Below are 22,497 nucleotides of genomic sequence, written 5' to 3'. Positions count from 1 at the left end.
AGGAAAAAAGGGCTCACGGAGGGCTGCAGAAGCGCTTCAAAGACATACTGAAAGTACACCTTAAAAAGGGAGGCATCAACCCAACAAACCGGAAGGACTCGGCGTGGAACAGAACACAGTGGCGCCACACCATGCCCCAAGCCACAGCTCACTTTAAGGAGTACAGACATGCTCATGAGACAGAAGCGACAAAGGAGGAAAGAAAGGACAACAGTCCAGCCAACAATTATGTTTCCTCCAAGATTACACCTGTGACTTCTGTGGGAAAATCTGCAGGGCATGAACTGAGCTCCTCAGCCACTTAAAATCCCACCAATGAACCCCCTTGCCAGACGACATCCTCGCATTGAGGGATAGCCAAAGACGACTGGATAAGGCCATGCAGTCAGCTGTGTGTGTGTGTGGGGGGGGACAAAATAAAGTAAGTCTAGCAAACTGCCCTCAGAACAGAGTTGTGGAGGGAAAGAAACAAAAAGTCTCCAGAACCATAACATGGATAATCTATCGTTTCTCAAATGCGACCACCCTGGCTGCATTGCATGTGGCCACCATGGGTTTTTCTTGTAGCCACAGCCTCTGGGGCTGTGATTGGGGGGGGGAGGGAAGGGGCAAAGCAGCAGCGCCTCCCTCTCCCTGTTGTTCCTGGATGCACTGCCTTTATGTTGGCTGCTAGGGCTGCAAGCAGGGGTTGGGCCCTGTCACCTCATGCTCTGAAGATAGCTGGGACACAATGCTGGAGCAGCCACCTGGTGAGTTCCCCACCTTCCCAGGAATGGTGGGGCTCAGGGTTTGGGCTTCAGCCCTGGGGTGATGGGGCGGCAGGCTTTGGCTACGGGGCTTCAGACTCTAGCCTGTCTCCCCTGAACCCCCATCCAGGGCTTAATTTGTCCCCCGGTTTGCCAGGGCTGAGTAAGTATGCTGTGAAAAATGATATTTGTATGTTTGTTGTTTAAAAGTGATATTAACAAACTTTTTAGCTAGCAATAAATAAATTACAACAATTGGGATGTGTATATGTGCATATTTGTTTGGGGGAAAAGTGTGAGTGTGGCCACCAGCAAGAGCTGGTGACCACACTCTGAGGCCACCAAAAAATTTATCCCAAGAACCCCTGCCCTATATCCTGGTTTTTGTAGGATGCTAGAAAGGAAAGTTCTCTCTTTACCAATGGGTTCACAAAAGTTATATGCAATATATGGTCGTTACAACAGAAAATACGTTGGCTAAGTAACTGGACACAAATGATCTCTGACTAAAAGGTGGGAAGAGTCAGTTGCAAGGCAAACAAAAAGCCCCAAGAAAAGTATGTGTGGTGGGGAGGAGTGGACGGGGTGGTGGTAGTGGTGAATGATGCTATTCCAAACAAGAATGCGTGTATAGGGTTTCGCTGCCCCATGAGAGCAATCTGCACCAAGAAGTTATTCTGGTTTTACATTCCTGAGCTTTCCACAGCCACCCCCTGTATCACACGATATATACCGTAGCTAGTTAGGAGATTCACAAAGCTTTTTTAAAGGCTTGCCACCTCTTCCCTCTAGAAGCCATGGGTGTTTTTATTACACTGCCTTGACAAGAAGAAAACGGTTCAGATGTAATACCTTTTTATATACATAGGGTTACTGTTATAGAGCCATATTTTAAAATATACTACGTACTTGAAAAACAAAGAAGGCTGACCCAGTCACACAGAATAGGGTGATGAACGTAGTCTTGCATTTTACTCCTTAGCCACCATTTGTCTCCTTTCTTGGAATGCAGCAACAGGTGCTGTGACATTAAATATAGATCCAATATATTTCAGCTGTTGGATTGGTCTAAGTAGGCAAAAGACAGGTGCTTCTCTGCACCTATATCTGCATGTGCAGATCTGCATTTGCCAGGAGCACACATGAATGCCATAGTCCACACTGACGCTACAAAGATGTTTGGTAAGATTAAAAATGTGCATCAGTCATTTCTGTAGAACCAACAGAATGCAATCCCGATACTGTAATAATTTATGCAGCCTCATAAGTACATACCAAACTGTATAATAGGTCACCAGTGTGAGAGTAAAGGGTTCCTACCCCGAAGGGCACAAAAAACAAGCGAACAGGACAGGACAAGACAGAACATACTCCAAGTGGAGTTTGGCCATTACAGCTAGAATGATTGATCGAACAGAGTTATTTAAAGAATATTTAAGGAAGAGAGGTCTTGTTATATATTAATAGGAAGGTAGTCGTGGCGTACGGACTTTCACGCACAAAAGGGAACGAGGTATGGGGATAGGAGTCAAAGGCGGTGACAAGAGACAAGATCAGGCAGAGCAAAATGAGCAAGTGAGTTCAGGAGTCTTGGACAGAGATGGAGACAAACCGTGCGAAGAAGAAACTTGCACGTGATACAGAAAATAAGTTGAAGGCAAGGGAAAGGCCAAAGGCTATCAGATACAAGGCCCATGTGGCAAGAATATAAATCAACTGACAGCTGAAATTTGAACTGACTGGAGATAGTGGGGACAAAGATGACATGATGCACAATGGAGAGAAGGTGGCTGCAATAATCTATTAGTCTGTTCTTGTAATAAATTGGAAGTTTTAAAGGAGAAGGGATGTATTTTGGAAATTATGTAGAGATAGCTGCAGCAAGATCTGACAAATGATTGGATGTAAGGAAAGCAGGAAAGAGGAGTTAATAAATTATAAGATTTGTGAGAATAGAAAACGGCTGTTAAATTAACCAGAACATTTGATCTTAAAGCAAATTTGAAAATATCTAATTTTATTTTCCCTCAGTTGCATACTTGGTTCTGTGACTTCCTCCATATCACACTGTACAATTGCAAGAGTTTGTTTCTCTATTACTGTACCAACCTCACTTCATTCATTCTCCTTCTCTTTCAAAAAACCCCATACCTATTTCATAAAGCACTCAAGCTGTAGTCACCATGCCTTCTCAGTGTGTGTTCTGTCTTGTCCTCTGCATTGCAACTGCCAGGAAATTAGTCCAAATTCCCAATCATCTATTCAGTGACTGCAATCATTTCCTCTCCCCAATTCCCTTACTCCCATCTGTCAATACAAAAATATGCCTATCTAAATATTCTACCCTACTGCACAGTCCACCTCTCTCATCTCACTCTTTGCCTTGCTGCTCACCTTTTCCTTTGGTTTGTCTTATCCCTTAGCCCTTTGATTCAAAGCCAATGGTCAAAACAGCTGTTTAATTGACCAGAACATTTTAAATATTGTATTTTTTTAAAACACCACTGTTTTAAGTGTTTGATTCTCAGTAGTTTAAAATGAAAGTTGAATTTTCTCAGTCCTAATGGCTGTTCAGACTGTCAAACTAGTGATTTCCTCTGGTATTTTTTTTTTAAACACTATATTTTACTTCCTTAGGGTCTGATTTTGCGACTCCTAATTTACACTAGCATAAATGAGGAATCTAACAAAAGTTAGAAACGTTGGTGAAAGGAAAATTAGGCTCTTAATATTTTCAGAGACTCATGCTTCTGTGAAATTAGATATTGTGGTTGAATATCTTTTATGTTATACTGTAGTCAAAAAGCAGTATTACAGAATCTTTATTGAACAGTAATAGCACTAAAATATTCTATTTAAGTGTAAGCTTAGCAAATGTGTTTACTATTTAAAATTTGGACTCCTCCTATGGTTAAGTACTTTGGGCTGATGCCTGAGAGATTAGCTTTCATTACATAAACTGGTATGGATGGTGAGCACTGCAGAGGTCAAATGCTAGCCCTTGTGCTTTGCACTGTTCCACAGTAATATATATGACAAGCATGTAGCACTACTGATGAACTATGAAGGGAGTCCCATACAGCCTTTAGTCAAGAATGGTTGCGCCAGCTTGTGATCCTGGGAGTTATGATGGGAAAAGGTGATTTGGAAGAAAACACTTGAACACTAATAGAATCATAGACTTTAAGGTCAGAAGGGACCATTATGATCACTGGAGAAGGATAAGTCCTCTACAAAAAAACCCAACCTATTGATCTAAAACTTAAATTAGTGCAATGACATTTTTGCTGTGCCTATGTATTAATAGCTTGCCTTACCTTCAACCTGAGGTATTACCATCCTCTTTCTCTATAAGATTTCATTAAGTGGTAAATGAAATCACAGCAGATTGATCAATGCCTAAATGCCACAAATGCAATAATTTGTCTTGCGACTGCTGATAATATTGATTGCTTGTTGTAAGACAATTTTAGTTTAAACCTACATTCAAGACAAATTTTGAGTGTCTTCACTGTACCAGCGGTTCTACACTTTCTAGGCCCAGCACTACATCAGAAATATCCCCGTAGACTAGTCAAACCAGTTAAATTAACCCCCCAAAATCAAACAAACCTGGCAGAGAGCCATTCTAAGTAAAATAGTGTACAAGAGAAGAGATACTACTCAATTATACAAAGTCATATTGTGTCTAAATGATTCCACTGGGACCTTGGGCATCTTGGTAGCAGTCACATATGCATCATTTATCATCACACAGTTTACTCCCTCCAACAGATGTGTTAAAATGTTTCCATCACAGAAAGTTATAGAAACCCCAAAGCTGTCCCCTCTTTTTTAAAAAAAGAAGCCCAGCAATTTGCATAGGCAAAAGAGAAATAGATCTAAGTCTTCCACATTAAAAGATTTGATTAAAATACAACTCTGTCCTGTGTCACTTGAGTTGATGTAAAAACGTTCCTTCTATTTTTACAAATAGAAAGCAGTCATATCAAACACTGAAATTTCATACGCAGTCATACATGGCAACAACTGTGCCTATAGTTTTGTACATGACTGGCTTTGTGAAATGATTAGTTTCAGTTCCATATCCATAAAACAGCAAATATGAACAAATGAACAATGCGTCTTGGAAAAAGAAACGAGACTTAAATATAACCTATTTCATAACAGTTTAATCATCACACTTCTCCCTCTGAGACTGATGTAGGCTAAGAAAAGAAAGAAAGCCGCTTAATAAAGAGCCGCATGGAAAAACAACTTAATTTTCTCATATTACAACAGAACTATAAATTTACATGTAATGGATGGAACTTTATATCTATTTACTTTCATAATCCATCACATGCTAGTCACTACAGTAATTACCTTCTTTTTCAAAGAACTTATACCTGGATTGTAAAAATTAAATTTGAGATTAAATTTGGAATGTCTTTTTAAAATTATTTCTTACTATATTGACTTTTTGTGGTTATAGCAGTGGAAAAGAAATGATGACAAACATCACTACAGTACATAAGTGAATTTAACAAAACAGTATTGACACTCTGATTAAAAGAGACTTACACAGGCCTTTGCATCATAACGGTATCTGATTGTTAGCTCTCCATTCTTACCTTCTACATACTTTGCTCCAGCTAGGCCTCACACAAAAGAGTCATGAATCTTATGAAGCCATTGCTTTTGTCTGCTCTTACTTTGAGTCTAGATTAGCAGTATTGTTAAAGAATACAACCTCCCTGAATTTATCTGCAATGCCATTACTCCGTCCACTTAGGGTTCTGTTAAAAATCCACTTCTGCTATGCAGTTTAGAGTGGATTGAGTGGTCTTGCTCATAAATTGCCTGTTGGTCCCTAATCCCTTAAACTCCACTTGTCCACTGGCCTTAGATTGCGAGCAGGCTGAGAGCAGACTCCATCTCTGAAGGTTTGAAAAAGGGCGTAGGGCACAGTGAGCAATCCCGTAAATAAAACTAAATAGTAGTAAGAAAAATAAAGAAAAACTAAGCCACTAATATAAATATAAAGTGTTGCCCTAAACGGAAAGCTTGTCATAAATCAAAATACTGTAGTGTCATCCATAGCTCATGTTACTATGCATGGGCCAACATCCAAGTAGTTAGCAATATATATTATCACATGTGGTGCAATAGCTGTGTACAGTGCAGTGAGTTAAGTGGTTGGATCCTGCCCATAATTAATGATGGAGTTCTGTCACACACTTCTTTTTGGGAGAGGACTGAGCCCAAAAGGTTTCAACCTCAATTATAAGTTGTTTTGCCGCATGAATTGAAGTCAGACCCTGAGGAGCAGACTGTGAAACATGGGCACAATATGTCATCTTCCATCCTGATATGCATCCTGCGCTCCCCACAGACTTCAGTGGTATAGGGTAGTGGATAAAACAGGGCAGAATGGATTAACTCACAAATAGCCATGCATGCCCCCCTTTGGTGCCCACCAAACCACACATCTGAATGCACAAATGAGCCCATAGACACAAAAATGCCCATTCATGAACACAAATATAGGTGTTTGTAAGCACATCCTTTGCATCCAGAGTTAAAAAGCTACTTTTATTATACAAATGTTCCTCTTTTTTTGTTTAAAAAGCATTTTGATTTAAAGTAATATATATACACATTAAAAGGTAAAAAGTGTCAACACGATGGTGCGGAAGGAGGATGGAGAATTTGCTTGACTCTCTTGATCTTCAATCCCAAAACATGATTTCAGAATCACAACAAATTACAAACTATGGAATGGTATAGGCAGAAAGGATGCATGAGACTGAAAGATGTATGATAAGATGCCTTTCACACACCACGGCATTTTCATGTACATGTTGTTCAGCACTAATTCTTGTTTGGAGTTTGAAAACTGGGCATAAAAGATTCTTCACTTTTATTCAAAAAAGAATCAATTAGTGCAAGTTACAATCATTGAGCCTGATTCACCGTGTGTTAATCCACATTTACAGCAATGTAAATTGATTCAAGTCTGTGAAATTATACTAATGTAAAGCTGAAGTGATGCAGTGGTAAATCTTAAGCCAATAATTATAACTTTGATGCTGATTACAGTTCTAATCATTCTGTCATCCTAGAGAAACCAAAGCTACAGTCACCTGTCTTTGCAATGCTTTCTCTGTGACCTCAGACAATTCACTTGACCTCTGCCTCATTTGCTCCAACTGTACAAGGATCTTACCTAACTAAATAAGGGGTGGCATGAAGACTGGTGCTTCCAAAGAGCTCTGTAGATGAAAATGGCTCAGTAGTATTTCACAGGTATGGTATATGGCTAAGATCTCTGATTCAACGTAGCATTATCCTTTGCTTTCCAGATTAGCCAGGTCCTGGAAAATCATATATACTAGCTCTGTGACATCCAGTGTGTTAATGAAAAAAGTTATCCCAGGGCAGAAGACAAGATAAGGAAAAATATAAATAAAACCAGTCATTCTTTCCTTGCTACTCTGGACTGAGATGCAGAAGTACTTGGGGAAGAGCGAATTCCCAGCCTTGTGTGGTTTTCTAGCCTTGATTCTCAGGAGAAAACATCTCAAATAGATGAAAAGGGCCTATTGGAGTTAAATTAGTACTACCACCTGAATCATCCAGTGTTCTCTAGTCACATCATTCCGCTCAAATCCCTTCACTGATTTCAGGCATTTTACCACATCATATTTATGCTCCTCCAACTCATCTTCAAGACGGTAATAGTTTTGCCTTGTCTAGATCTCTCATCTTATTTCCTCCAATTTCCAGGGCACCTTCCACATTACTGTACTCTTTCCTCCTTTCACTCTCTTTTACAACTTCTATCATGTTCCCCTTGGGCCCCTGTTATTGGAGTACGAATATTATTAATTATTATTATTATTAATGACCGCTCCCATCTCCTTCATACCCACTTTTCTTATCTTCTAGCTCTCTTTCCACAACCTTCCCTTTCTTGAACTAGTGCCCCACATCTTGCCTTCAGTGTGTCCTATGTAGCTTGGACTGTAGTATCTTCAGGGCAGGACTGCAGCAATCTGTTTGTGTAAAAACCAAACAAACATATGGCATGACGCAAGTGATATCCAAGTAATAAAACCCAGACCATGTCTTCATTCTTCTCCTCTGCAGTCTGAAGTAGGGAGAATTATCTGTGCAACACCCAGTCTTCAGTCAGATTCCGAGGCCTTGTCTACACTGCCGCTTACAGCGCTGAAGCTTTCTTCGTCCGGGGGGGGTGTGTGTGAAAAAACACACCCTTGAGCGATGCAAGTTTCAGCGCTGTAAAGTGGCAGTGTAGATAGTGCTACAGCACTGGTAGCTATTCCCCTCGTGAAGGTGGTTTTATTGCAGCTCTTCAAGAGCTTTCCCCCGTGCTGGAGCTGCGACTACACAGCTGGCAGCACTTTAACATTGGCTGTGTAGACATACCCTAAATCACAAGCACGTTTGGGGCTAGTGGGTCTTTCCTACTCCTAATTAAAAACTGGCTAGAAAATATTAATGGCACGAGACATGCTGAAATACTCTGTTTCGTTGAAGCAAAAAAGTTTCAGGGAGACTTATCGATTTCAAAGTTTTGGCGGGAACTATAGCCTAGTGGCTAGGAAAGAGACCTAGGGAAACCGAGGTTCAAGTCCCTTCTCTACATGATTCAGAGTAATTTGCAAAGAAAATCTTTGCTCTGAATCAGGAAGAGCAGAGACTGGAACCTGCATCTTCTGACTCCCCAGGCCTGTGCCGTAATCACCATGTTACCTACACTAGCATTCACAATCACCTTGAAATGCCCATGTGTCGTTCCAAAAAATGGATATTTTGGCACAATTTCATTTTTGTTGAAATGTTAAAAGGGTTTTATTTTCACTCAAATGAAGAATGAAAACAAATTTTGAAACCTTAAAAGTTGCTGGGAAATGCAATTATTGTCCTTCATTCAGGTCTATCCCTAATAACTCAATACTAAGGAAACTTCTACCTCCACCACTTGTATACTATGATGTACTTCCTCACTTTGATGAAGAGTCCAGTGGTAAAGGGTTCCATCACAAAAGGCCATTATGGTAGGTAGCAACAGGAAGAATCTTCTGCAGATAAACCCTAGATTATCCTTGCTGGTGGATGCTTGGGATTGAACAAACTGTGAGAGCCCAATAGCAGTTCCTTAAAAATGCTTTCCCAGTTGACAACATTGGTCAAATGGGGAACATTCCACTCCAGTATTAGGATGCTGATTATTTCACAAGAGCTCATCTGCCTGCCTGGGAAAAAGATAGTTGCAAAATGTCAAAATATGATCCATAAATCACTAGAGGGGGTGAGTATTTACCTCTCAAAATAGGTAGTACTCAAAATAGGGGCCTCACAATCTCTACATACAGCAGCTAGTTTTGCATGTCTTAAGTCCTAAAAGGAATAAAACATGTGAGTTTGTTCCTCCATAATCTCATTTACATTTAAAAAAATGCAAGCATGATTACTCAAAGCTCTTAATGTTTTTCAGGAATGCACAGATTTCACACCGATGAATTGCACACCTTAGAACTGACTGTAAAAAGATACAGTAGACACTCTGGTTCTGAATGGTTCTACTTGTGCATCCTACTAAACAATGGATGATGTGGTGCACTTCAAAAATCTTTCATAGCAAATATTATTCCATTGTACTTTAGGGGCAGCAGTTTATCTCATGATATGTTTGGAGATGAAAGTTCTATTAGAAAACAAGATTATATATTTGGTAAATATACAACAGAATGAATGTCTCAGCTACTGTATTCTAAAGTTTTACACATATTAATATTTTATCCTGAGAGAGATATGCAAAAATAATTTATACCTTGACAACTTATACTGTGTTATCTCCTTTTTAATTTTACTGCACTAAAAGCATTTAGCCTCAGGTCATTGCAAGCAATGAAGTCAGAACCTAAACCAGTGCAATTTTTATAGCACTTACAGCTTCTTTGGGTTGCTCTGTGTGCCTAAAATAGGTCACAAGAGTTGACCAGAAATAGTACATTACAGGATTTCTTTTCCTAAATTTTACCATGCTGTATGTTTTGGCCTGTACAAAGGTATCTATATAGAGAGGTTTGGGTGGCGGGGAGGGGTTATGTCAAAGTTGGACTCCAAAAAGGAAAATACACAAATGGAAAAATGTATGAAACAATATTAATATAGACCAGAAAGTAATGGCATTGTGGCTTAAAGATCAATACAAAGGTATTTGCTGAACTGTTACTTGGCAACATTAACAACACAGCATGTTTTGGCATAATTGAACACAAAGTTCAGTTTCCCTTTAATATTCTCCTCTGGTAGTAAACAGTGATCAAGGACAGAAGCTGCAAAGCCACACAAGAGTTACTGCTTTTAGAGTAGCAGCCATGTTAGTCTGTATCCGCAAAAAGAAAAGGAGGACTTGTGGCACCTTAGAGACTAACAAATTTATTTGAGCATAACCTTTTGTGAGCTACAGCTCACTTACTGCATAACCCAAATCCTCAATTTACTTTGGAACTAGTACAATATACAAGAAGGAAGGAGTCTCTCTCTTACTCCTAGTTGACACTGGCACAAATTAGATCAAACTCACACCCCAAGATAATAATGTATTTGTTAGATTAATTTTTGCTACTCAGAATTAACAGTTAATTTACCTTACTGTTAAAAAACTACATCTTATTTCCAGTTTGAATTTGTCAAGCTTACGCAGAAAGTACTCAGCACCATTTTTAATAAAGCGGTAACTTACTTGGTCAGCTATCCAACAGAATCTGAATGCTTAAATTCTGCCATAAATACTCTGATACATAAATACATTATCAATCAATTAATTTGTAAATGCCTAGAAGATAAGGTGATAAGAAACAGCATGGTTTTGTCAAGAACAAATCATGTCAAATCAATTTAATAGGTTTTTTTTTTTGTTACAGGGTAACAAGGCTTGTGGATTGGGGAAGTAGTAGATGTGGTATATCTTGACTTTAGTAAGGCTTTAATACTGCCTCTCATGACCTTGTTATAAACAAACTAGGGAAATACAACCTAGATCAGTGAATCTCAACCTTTCTAGACCATTTACCTCTTTCAGGAGTCTGATTTGTCTTGTGTCCCCCAAGCTGCACCTCACTTAAACTACTTGCTTACAAAATGAGCCATAAAAATACAAAAAAAAGGTGTCATAGAACACTATTAGTGAAAAATTGCTCACTTTCTCATTTTTACCATACAAATCAATTGGAATAGAAATACTGTACTTACATTTCAGCGTGTAGTATCTAGAACGGTTTTCACAAGTCATTATCTGTATGAAATTTTAGTTTATACTGACTTTTTTAGTGCTTTTTACGTAGCATGTTGTAAAACTAGGCAAATATCGAGGTGAGCTGATGTACTCCCTGGAAGACCTCTGCGTATCCCCAGGGGGAGGCATACCCCTGGTTGAAACCCACTGACCTAAATGGAGCTACTCAGAGGTGGGTGCATAACTGGTTGAAAACCACTCCCAGAGAGTAGTTATCAGTGATTCACAGTCAAGCTCGAAGGACATAGCAAGTGGGGTCCTATTCAATATCATCATAAAGGATTTAGACAATGGCACAGAGAGTACACTTATAAAGTTTGCGGACAATAACAAGCTGGGAGGGGTTGCAAGTGCTTTGGAGGATAAGGATTAAAAATCAAAATGATCTGGAGAAATGGTCTGAAATAAACAGGATGAAATTCATAAGGACAAATGCAAAGAATGCAAAGAACTCCACTTGGGAAGGAACAATCAGTTGCACAAATACAAAATGGGAAATTACTGCCTAGGAAGGAGTACTGCAGAAAGGATCTGGGGGTCATAGTGGATCACAAGCTAAATGAGAGTCAACAGTGTAACACAGTTGCAAAAAAAGCAAACATTTGGGAATGTGTTAGCAGGAGTGTTGTAAGAAAGACTAGAAGTAATTCTTCCACTCTACTCCACATTGATGGCAGTCAAACTGTGGCTCGCACGCCCCCTGCATCTCCCATTTTCCATTTACCAGACTGTGGAGGTTGGGGGGAGCTCAGGACCTCTGCCTTGCAGTGGGGTGGTGGGGTACGAGCTTCTGTCAAGTGAGGAGGAGGGTCTCAGGGCTTCAGCAGGAATGGGGCTGAAGCCGCCAACCCCAGCTGGTGTGCTCTGGCTCTCAAACTTCTGAAGATTGTTGTATGCAGCTCGGAGGGCCAGTAAGTTCGGTCGCCCCTTGATTCAGCCTCAAGTGAAGTAATATGTCCAGTTCTGGGCACCACATTTCAAGAAAGATGTGGAAAAATTGGAGAAAGTCCAAAGAAGAGCAACAAAAACGATTAAAAGGTCTAGAAAACATCATGATTTATGAGGGAAAAAAAGGGTTTGTTTCGTCTGGAAAAGAGAAGACTGGGATGGGACATGATAACAGTTTTCAAGTACATAAAAGGTTGTTACAAGGAGGAAGTAAAAAATTGTTCTCTAACCTCTGGAGGACAGGATAAGAAGCTATGGGCTTAAATTGCAGCAAGGGAGATTTAGGATGGATATTAGGAAAAATTTACCAACTGTCAGGGTAGTTAAGCACAGTAATAAATTCCCTTGGGAGACTGTGGAATCTCAGTCATTGAAGATTTTTAATAACTGGTTAGACAAACACCAGTTAGGGATGATCTAAATAATACTTAGTCCTGCCTTAAGTGCCCCTCAAGTTTCCTTCCAGTTCTATGATTATGCATCTTTGGGATTGCGACTTACCTGTTTTCAGCGTTAGGGTAAGTCTACACTGCAATCAGAAGTGTGACTGCAGCACCTGCAGACCTACCCAAGCAAGCTTTGACCTAGCTAGCGTGAACCTACCCAAGCAAGCTGGAGCAGCATGGGCTAGCCCCTCCTATACATATCCAGGGTGGGGTTGTGCAGCTTGTGCTGCAGCAGCTTCACTACCATTGTTATTCAAACTACCTAGATCAATGCTAGCTTGGATAAGTCTGCACATGCCACAGTCACACCTGGCACTACAGCACAGGGCATGCCGTCAGTGCCGTGCCTGGGGCCAAGGAGCTACCTGGCAGCGTTAAACTGGATCAGATATGGCAGTCTAACATAACTGCAGACTCACTCAGTTTATAATTTTGTTGACTGAATCTCGCCTTTATCTAGACATTTCCTCCCTTCCCCTTATTTGTGGGTCATGACAACTAAAAACAGTGGTACTGTAGTCTCTTCTCAAGACACGACATTACACAAACAAATCTCATGCAGCACAAATCATTTCTGTACAATACGATCAGCATATAAAACTAATTTATTTGTGGAGTTTCTAGTGATCGATACATTTAAAAAGAGTAATCTCTGCCTACTGATACTCACACCTGCTTTTTCTAATTCGTCACTGCTTCTGTTTTCCATTGAACACTTATTCAGGTCAAAGCAAAACAAAGTCCACTGTTTTACCAATTAAAGCAACTGAAGTACTTTAAATCTCAAAGTAATCTCTTCTCCTCAGAAACCAATCCCTTACCTTTCTCACCATGAAGGCCTTGGCACCTCACATTATGGTCCAGAGAAATTAAACGATCTGTATAAAAAACAAAGTCATCTTCCCAGAGAATTTTAAGACTCTAAATCAGACAGATAGTAGAACTTTTCCTTAAAAAAAAAAATGAATTTACTTTTGAAATAAAGTGCACTTTACAAAACTGTCTGATGTTTCCTGCGTGTAAACCAGAGAACGTTTCATGCCATGGCATGCATGCTACTTGCTCTCCTACTGTACAAATAGGGTGGAATGTGCATGTTGCCATAGGAATGTACATTCTCTCTTTTCACAACAGTTGCTACAGAAAAGTATTTCAATTCTACAATAATTTCTTGAATATTCTATTGGGAAAAAAAGTGCGCTTTTTAGTGTATTTGTTCATTTGGGGAGAAAGGGAGGGAGAGGGTATGCAATTTCTGAGTACTACAAGAATGTCAAAGATCATCCTTAGTCATTATATACATAGATGTTGTCTATCATTAAATGTCATTCAATACAGTTCTATTTTTCTGAAGATCAGCTAACTATTCTTGTCTTTCACATCATGTACAAGAGTAAGTCTAGCTGAAGCTCACGAAAACTTATGCTCAAATAAATTTTAGTCTCTAAGATGCCACAAGTCCTCCTTTTCTTTTTTCTAGGCCTACAATAATTTTAATACATTCAAGTGGTGGCGTGAGATAGAGAAAGGTGGGATGGGGAGGGAGAGCCTTCTGAAATATTCTGAAGAGCTTTCTGATTGTTTTGTTACTAAATGGGAAACACTTGGGTTTCCTTGTTGCTAACCTGGTTTGTGAGAGTCATACTGTTTCACTCTTTCAGTTTGGAGTCTCCACAGAGACTACTTATGAAGATCATGAAATCAAATTCTTTTCAGAGAAAGCCAGTTTTTTATCCCAGTCTTGACTTTTTCTCCCTTCTGTACAAATGTTCTTTTGTATACATACCGAGTTTCAGGAAATTACTCCCCCTCTCCACAATCCTCCTCTGCAACTTGCACAAAACAAACCCCCCTAAAAATCAACACTGGCGAATAATTGTGCTTCTGTTGAAATGTTTCCAGCTCTTCCACACGTTCATGCTTCAAGGAGTAAATTAAACCCTTTGCTTTGGCAACGTTAGTTCCAGGCACACTCCTCTCAGTTTAACACCCCCCCTCCACCAAAATAGTATGCACTTATACTGAAAAGGAAGTCAGCAGCAACAGCAAGCTAATTCCCAAAATAATGATCTTTCACTTCTCCCCTACACAGCTTCCTCTTTGATTACAAATATACAGCATTTCCAATTATACATTGTTTCTTTCATTTACCAGTACTTTGTATACTCTTAGGTCACCTTTGCACAAATAAGCAGACGTCTTTGGAATCAAGACTGCGGTTGTTTTGATTCTAATAAAAATCTAAAGAGCAGTCGTCCTTAGATGATTCTGCCAAAGTATCTTCCCCTTCCCTTATGAAGGGTTCAACGCTAAATGAGCAAAACTCTTATTCATTTTCTGTTGTGGCTGCCAAAAGCAGCCCTGAATAAGACACTAACTGAATTATATTTTTAAATGAAGGCCTTTGAAAAAGTTAAAACCATACCTTCCTTGGATTCATCAGCTTCTGAGCTCATGGTGTCAGTGTAACTCACTGGAGGCCAGATTACAGCTGACGTGCTCTTTGAGAAGCAGCAAGTCAACTTCTCAAAAAAAGGGTGGGTGGGATTATGAGGGGAAAAATTCTGTGAATTCAACAAATCAGCACTCAGCTATGTGCAAAGGATTCCGCCCCTTTCTGAACTGCACACAAGCAACTGTCTGGAAAGCAGCACCTTGCAGAAACTCATTTCCCAGCAGTTAGTTGCAGTTTATACATTTTACTCCATCCATCCATCCCCCCTTCACCCTCCCATGCCTTTTAGTCTTCAGAAAGGGTGGAGTTTTACTTGTTACAGCACGCGGACTGTGTATGAGAGGAGCAGAAGTGAAGCAAAAATCATTAAGTCAAAAGCAGCACTAAGTAGTAACTTGAACATTTTATGACAGTGATTGACAAGCAGAAGGGGCCTCAGGCAACTTGCTACAAGCTTCAAATGAAACTATTTTTTTAAAACCTAAATTACACTTTTCACCACTACATGTTACTTGGAATTAGTTCCGAGATATCTGAAATTGGACTGGGTTAACATTGGAAGACAGTAAGATTTAAAGTACTTCAAGGAGGAAAAATGGCAGCTTTACTTGTTTGTTTAAACTAAGGTTTCATAACAGATTTTACTTTTTTCCCTTCTCCATGTTGAAAATGTGGTACTACAGAATAGATCCTCAAAGAAGAAATTCAGCTGAGATTTTTCATGGGAGAATTTGTTTCCTATTATTATTTCCATTAGTCTTTGTACTACATGCCCCTATATACATCCACATATCATAACTTTTAAAGGCCCACTCGAAACATTTTCTGCAACACAGCAATAGAATGTAATGTACATCTTTTCCAATATCCCCAGTCTGCTAATACATAATAGATGTTGGGACCGGAGCATACAGAGTAGATTCAAAAGCAATTAAGGTAATTAATGGGAGGACTTTATATTTATTGCTGACATAGACTCCATTTAAACTTATCTCTGTGGAGCAAAGGAACATTCTTCTATTAGTTTATTTGATATATGTTTAGTACAGTGCATAGACTAAAGAACAATACCTAGTGGAAATGTTATGACCTAAGTATAAAAGCAGAGGCAACATCTAGAGCTCAGAATCCAGGTTTGCATTCCCAGATCAGACACAGACAACTTCTGGGTGAGCAGAATTCATACCTCCCAGAGATGTTGAGAGGCTTTACATACACATGTTAAGTGCTTTGGATAAAAGGTGCTATAAACAATAAGTGCTCAGATCACTGAAGGCTGGCTAAATAAAGTGGCTTTCAAGCTGCAGTCAGGAAACCCCCAAGGTTGGAGATCCAAGTCACCGATTTGGTGGTCTCCATTTAAAAGTGTGCCTTCAGAACAAAAACATGGAGCACCATAAAATCTAATACTCCATGACATCCATTCAAACTTACAGGAACACATTCAGGAGAAAGGATGGTCTTATAGTTAATGGACTGGAACTTGAAATCTACGTTTAACTCCTGGCTGTGCCTCAGACTTTGTGTGACCAAATCACTTAATATCTTGGTGCCTCAGTTTCCCATCTAGAACATTTTCTGTCTGAACTATTTAGAATGTAAGATCTTCAGAGCAGAGCCTGTCTCTTACTATGTGTTTGTATATTGACTAGAACAATGGGGCCTGTGTCTTTGCAGGGGCTTCTAAGTGTTACTGAAATATAATTGTTTATCTGTAACAACCACAACTCCATAGTGGCCTCCGTTAGTGGGGCTTCTAAGTCGCTCCCTAAGGAAACCAAGATACATTCCATGGTCTTCACTGCTGGCACAGTTCAGTGGGGAAAAGGAGAAGTCTCACCAAATGAGATCAGAAGCCATTCTAGAGAAAAAGCTACAGCACAGCACTGGCTAAAGAAGCCACATTTTCAAGTGAGAAGTTACTCTTTCCGCTCCCTATGCACTAGTCTGGAATGACTGGATAGCAATCAACAATCCACTAAAAATGCAGAGACTATAGAAGAGGCAGGTTTCAGAGTAGCAGCCGTGTTAGTCTGTATTCGCAAAAAGAAAAGGAGTACTTGTGGCACCTTAGAGACTAACAAATTTATTAGAGCATAAGCTTTCGTGAGCTACAGCTCACTTCATCGGATTACTGAAGTGTTAGACAAGATCAATACCCATAGCCCTTGGGGCCCTTTAACTAAAGGCAGAATTTCTAGGAGGATGAACATCCAGCCCGTAATTTGAGATGGCATGCAAGGGCTTTCCATGAGTAAATTTACATAACAGAAGGCTACCAGTCCCCACAGACCAAAGGAATAATTCTTGTTGATAAACTTCAGAGAATTCTACAACGCTTTAGCTTTCTAAAATGCATAAGTCACTTCTCTAAAGTGGTTTTAGAGACCTTCAGAACTATTCTGGGGCATTCAAGACAAAAAAATGACAGATTGTTAAAAAATGCTGTGTCTGACTCAAACTGAACTTAAACAAAAAGAAATGGAGGGCTTGTGGCACCTTAGAGACTAACACATTTATTTGAGCATAAGCTTTCGTGAGCTACAGCTCACTTCATCGGAATTGTGATGTACCTGGACATGAAGCCTTCAGTGCTTAGGAAACTCCAACTAGCACAGAAAGCTGCAACACAGGCAACCACAAGCACATCAGACCTGCCCTCCACTCTCTCTGTAGGTTTCCCTTAGAATTCTGAATCCAGTTCAAGGACTTGGTCCTTATCTTCAAGATGCTTCATGGCCTGGGCTCAGGTTATCTAAAAGACCACCTAACGCTTTAGGATAAAGCCTATGGTCAACAACTATGCTCCCCTGGCACAATGAAGCTCAACAATAAAGATAAAATTCACCTGTGCTGGACACAGAACCTTCTTGGGTCTGTCCAAGACTATGAAATGAACTCCAAGAATGGAGGACTGTCACACACCTTACTACCTTTGGCTCCAAGTGCAAGCTGCATTTCTTTGACCTGGCCTTCTCTAACAAACACGTATATGTTAAAAAACCCTAAAACCTTAGCAAGCCAAGACACTCCAGTACACATGCTCCTCCCATTAGGAGAGGATGAGAGAAGAAACAATACATGCCAGTTTTGCTTCATGCAGTACTGGAAGGCAGCTATCTTTTATTGGACCAACATCTGTTGGTGAAAAAGACAAGCTTTTGAGCTTACAGAGTTCTTCAGGAAATGTAAGGCACTACAGAGTGCGATGTAAAGAACCTATACAGAACAGGAGGGGACAATTTTCGGACAATGCAATTGCACAGATAAAACCAAGGCAACATTTGGCTTGCAGACAGTCACTGGTGATGATGTGAGTCAGAAAGAGCCCAGCTTGATCCCAGGCTGAGGAAACAAGTCCGGTAGTTTTAACTGCCAACTGAGTAAGTCTGATATGGAATGATTAAGATTCAAAGTAGCAGAACTACAAAACCATTTTTACAGGTACTTTTCAGACTAAACTAAGTTACTGTGCAGCAAGCCAGGGTGTGAATCTACAGTGCAACAGCTTGCTGTGCATTAACTTTCCACGTGGACACTGCTACTGTGCCGTGAAAGTCTCAGAATGTGGCTTCATGCACTACTACTTGAAAAGTGTAGTATGTCAAGCTGTACTTCAGGCCCTTCACTAGCTATACCAGCGTCCAAATGGCAAGTTATTGCATGGAAAGCTGGTGCACTATAGTTTCACATCCTTCCCTCGGGAAGAAAAAAAAAACCCACAGTCTTTATAAAACAGATCTTGAAAGTCAGTGAGTAATTCCCTCAAATGCATGGACTTCAAAAACCCTGTAATATCACCTTTAAAAAAAAAGGCTACTGGACTGGTTTTCCTCTCGGGCGCAGGAGAGAATTCCCTTAGGAGACTTAGACCTAAACTATGTGGCATAACCCTTAGAATTATACAGCATTTAATAGACACTGATTACAGAATCACACAATATGTTATGAAGCTGGAAAACAGATGGGGTACCGAGTAGACAGTGGTACTCTACAGTATAGTGTTTCTCTATCGAGTAAAAACCTTCAGTGGTTGATGATGGCCTAAAGGGACACATCTCACTCCACATGATTTCAAGAATGCTGGAAACAACAGCTGTTGGGACCAAAGAGTCCAAGTTTACCCATGCTATGGACGAGGCATTCTTGGTGAAGGATACAAAGCTGCAGAAATCTTTTCTGCAAAAAAACAGGTTTCACTCACATTTTGCCTCTTAGAGCCCAACTTAAGACTCCTCTGTTTACATAAATATTTCCTCATTAGATACTCGCATCTAACCCCATTCCCCCCATATAGCTCAAATGAATGGAAAAAAAAAAGATCTATAGAATCAAGCCCACCAAGAGAAGAGCAGCGAATTCAGCCACTGTAGACTAGTCCTTAGTCAACTGTGCTGCTGCCTTCAGGGCCGAGTATTTGTCTTACTGTGGCTGTCAACAGAAGACAAGACAAGAGTAATCCTTCTGATTGTAGGTTGTAGAAACATACTTACCTCTAAAATGTTTATTTCTATCCTGACCTAGATTACAATACTTACTCCCACAAGAGATAGTTCTGTAGTCAATCCTATTTACTTTCAAAACTAAATACAAAACTTACTTTAATTTAGTTCTCTTTCTCTCTCTGTCTCTCACACCCACAACCCTGTTTCTCCTACATTACTCGTTCCCAAACTTGTTCCGCCGCTTGTGCAGGGAAAGCCCCTGGTGGGCCGGTCCAGTTTGTTTACCTGTCGCGTCCGCAGGTTCGGTCGATTGTGGCTCCCAGTGGCCGCGGTTCGCTGCTGCAGGCCAATAGGAGCCCATGGAAGCGGCGGCCAATACATCCCTCAGCCCACGCCGCTTCCAGCAGCTCCCATTGGCCTGCAGCAGCGAACCGTGGCCACTGGGAGCCGCAAATCGGCCGAACCTGCGGACGCGGCAAGTAAACAAACCAGCCCAGCTCGCCAGGGGCTTTCCCTGCACAAGTGGCAGAACAAGTTTGGGAACCACTGTTCTACACAATGGGAAGGAAGACAAAGAGTTTGTATATGGATATTTCTATTTAAATACCTCAGACACTATCTTGATAAGAACCATATAAGTAACTAATCTGATAAGTTTCAGAGTAGCAGCCATGTTAGTCTGTATCTGCAAAAAGAAAAGGAGGACTTGTGACTTGTTGGAGAGGTTTTAGTTGGGGGCTGAAGGTGATGACTAGTGGACTGCGGAACCACCTGATCAACATCCTCTACAGCAAAGAGGGAAAGATTAAGATTAAGAATGAGCTCTCAAAACTGGATACTCTCTTAAAAAACCAACCTCGCTGTAGAGGCCCTATGCTACCAGCACTCCCAGCTGAAACAGACTGACAGAGCCAGAAGAGTACCCAGAAGTCACCTACTACAGGACAGGCCCAACAAAGAAAATAACAGAACGCCACTAGCCATCACCTTCAGCCCCCAACTAAAACCTCTCCAACGCATCATCAAGGATCTTCAACCTATCCTGAAGGACGACCCATCACTCTCACAGATCTTGGGAGACAGGCCAGTCCTTGCTTACAGACAGCCCCCCAACCTGAAGAAATCTCACCAGCAACCACATATCACACAACAACCACTCACCCAGAAACCTATCCTTGCAACAAAGCCCGTTGCCAACTCTGTCCACATATCTATTCAGGGGACACCATCATAGGGCCTAATCACATCAGCCACAATATCAGAGGCTCGTTCACCTGCACATCTACCAATGTGATATATGCCATCATGTGCCAGCAATGCCCCTCTGCCATGTACATTGGCCAAACTGGACAGTTTCTACGTAAAAGAATAAATGGACACAAATCAGACGTCAAGAATTATAATATTCAAAAACCAGTCGGAGAACACTTCAATCTCTCTGGTCACTCGATTAGAGACCTAAAAGCGGCAATACTTTTAACAAAAACACTTCAAAAACAGACTCCAACGAGAGACTGCTGAACTGGAATTAATTTGCAAACTAGATACAATTAACTTAGGCTTGAATAGAGACTGGGAGTGGATGTGTCATTACACAAAGTAAAACTATTTCCCCATGTTTATCTCCTCCCCACTGTTCCTCAGACGTTCTTGTCAACTGCTGGAAATGGCCCACCTTGATCATCACTACAAAAGGTTCCCCCGCTCTCCTGCTGATAATAACTCACCTTAAGTGATCACTCTGGTTACAGGGGGTATGGTAACACTCATTGTTTCATGTTCTCTGTGTATATAAATCTCCCCACTGTATTTTCCACTGAATGCATCCGATGAAGTGAGCTGTAGCTCACGAAAGCTTATGCTCAAATAAATTTGTTAGTCTCTAAGGTGCCACAAGTACTCCTTTTCTTTTTTGCGAATACAGACTAACACGGCTGCTACTCTGAAACTTGTTTGTCTTAGTGATTGTCTGAAGAAGAAGTAGGATTGAGTGGACTTGTAGGTTCTAAAGTCTTGCATTGTTTTGTTTTTGAGTGCAGTTATATAAAAAAGTAATTCTTCATCTGTAAATTGCACTTTCACAGTAAAGAGATTGCACTACAATACTTGTATGGGGTGAATTGAAAAATACTATTTCCTTCATCTTTTTTGCAGTGCAAATATTTGTACTAAAAATATAAAGTGAGCACTGTACCCTTTGAATTCTGTATTGTAATTGAAATCAATATATTTGAAAATTTTAGAAAACATCCAAAAATATTTAAACAAACAGTATTTTGTTATCGTTTAACAGGGTGATTCAAACTGCGATTAATCATGATTTTTTAAATCTCGATTACTTTTTTAAAAAATCATTTGACAGTCCTAGAAGCTATTTTAATTTTTCTTCCTAACCCCGGGGTAGAGGAACACAACATGTAATTATGTTACTGTACTTTTTTTCGTTGCAAAAGATGACTGCTGCTTTGTCCTACAGACTGGAGTGCAATGAAAAAATACCAGCTTTTGTTCAGCCTTTAGGCAGTTTTGTGGTTTGGGTGTCATTTTTTTATGCTATCAAAGAGGAATTTTGACTAGTTCTGCAACTGTCTTAGAACGGTTTAAATGGGTCTGCAGCCAGAAAGCCTCTGGACACAGTAACCCATCTGCTCCTGCTTCTGTCAAATTCTACCCTGATTTCTATTTGCTTTTATTATCTTTTAATGGAAAATTTATGTTTGAAAGTTTACCAAGATAATCCAGACACTGCTCAGGTTTGCCTGTTGTCAGGAATATTAGTGTTTCCAGTGCAGACTATGACTAGAATCATCTTACCAGGAAAAGGATGATATTTTTGTACAACATCAGTTTTTAACAGTACATTATCTATTAAGGACAACCTTGGAACAAACTGCAATCTACACTATCTGTCTTAACAAACATAAATCAACCAGCTGTTTTCAGCTTATCAAGGTTTGCTCGACAAACAGACTGTACCAGAACATAAGCAGGGTTAAAGCAACACACCAAGACAGATGCGTGAAAGACTACAGTCCTAGCCCCCCCAGTCTTCACTGCATGCTAACCTCAATGCTCAACCCTGTTTTCCCCTACTTAACATGGTATGTGCTTATATACCCACCATGGGCTTTCAGTGCCACGTGGCATA

The 22,497-nt window shown here is 40.2% G+C and overlaps 1 protein-coding gene across 2 annotated transcripts in view; it reads right to left on the bottom strand.

Annotated features, from left to right (window-relative positions):
- Window positions 1-22,497, bottom strand: part of TNFAIP8 (TNF alpha induced protein 8) — a 95,356-nt gene that overhangs the window by 12,213 nt on the left and 60,646 nt on the right. The window contains exon 1 of one of the 2 annotated variants that reach the window (XM_038401734.2): window positions 14,875-14,969. The exons of the other annotated variant lie outside the window; for it this stretch is intronic. Coding sequence (XP_038257662.2) covers window positions 14,875-14,905 — 31 coding nt within the window. The 5' untranslated portion in view covers window positions 14,906-14,969. Of the gene's footprint in view, window positions 1-14,874; window positions 14,970-22,497 lie in introns of those variants that run through there. 2 annotated transcript variants of the gene reach the window in all.

The sequence above is a fragment of the Dermochelys coriacea genome, chromosome 5 (assembly GCF_009764565.3).
Source record: "Dermochelys coriacea isolate rDerCor1 chromosome 5, rDerCor1.pri.v4, whole genome shotgun sequence".
NCBI lineage: Eukaryota > Metazoa > Chordata > Testudines > Dermochelyidae > Dermochelys > Dermochelys coriacea.
The sequence above is the reverse complement of the archived record's forward strand: the minus strand, read 5'-3'. Positions and strand labels throughout refer to the sequence as shown.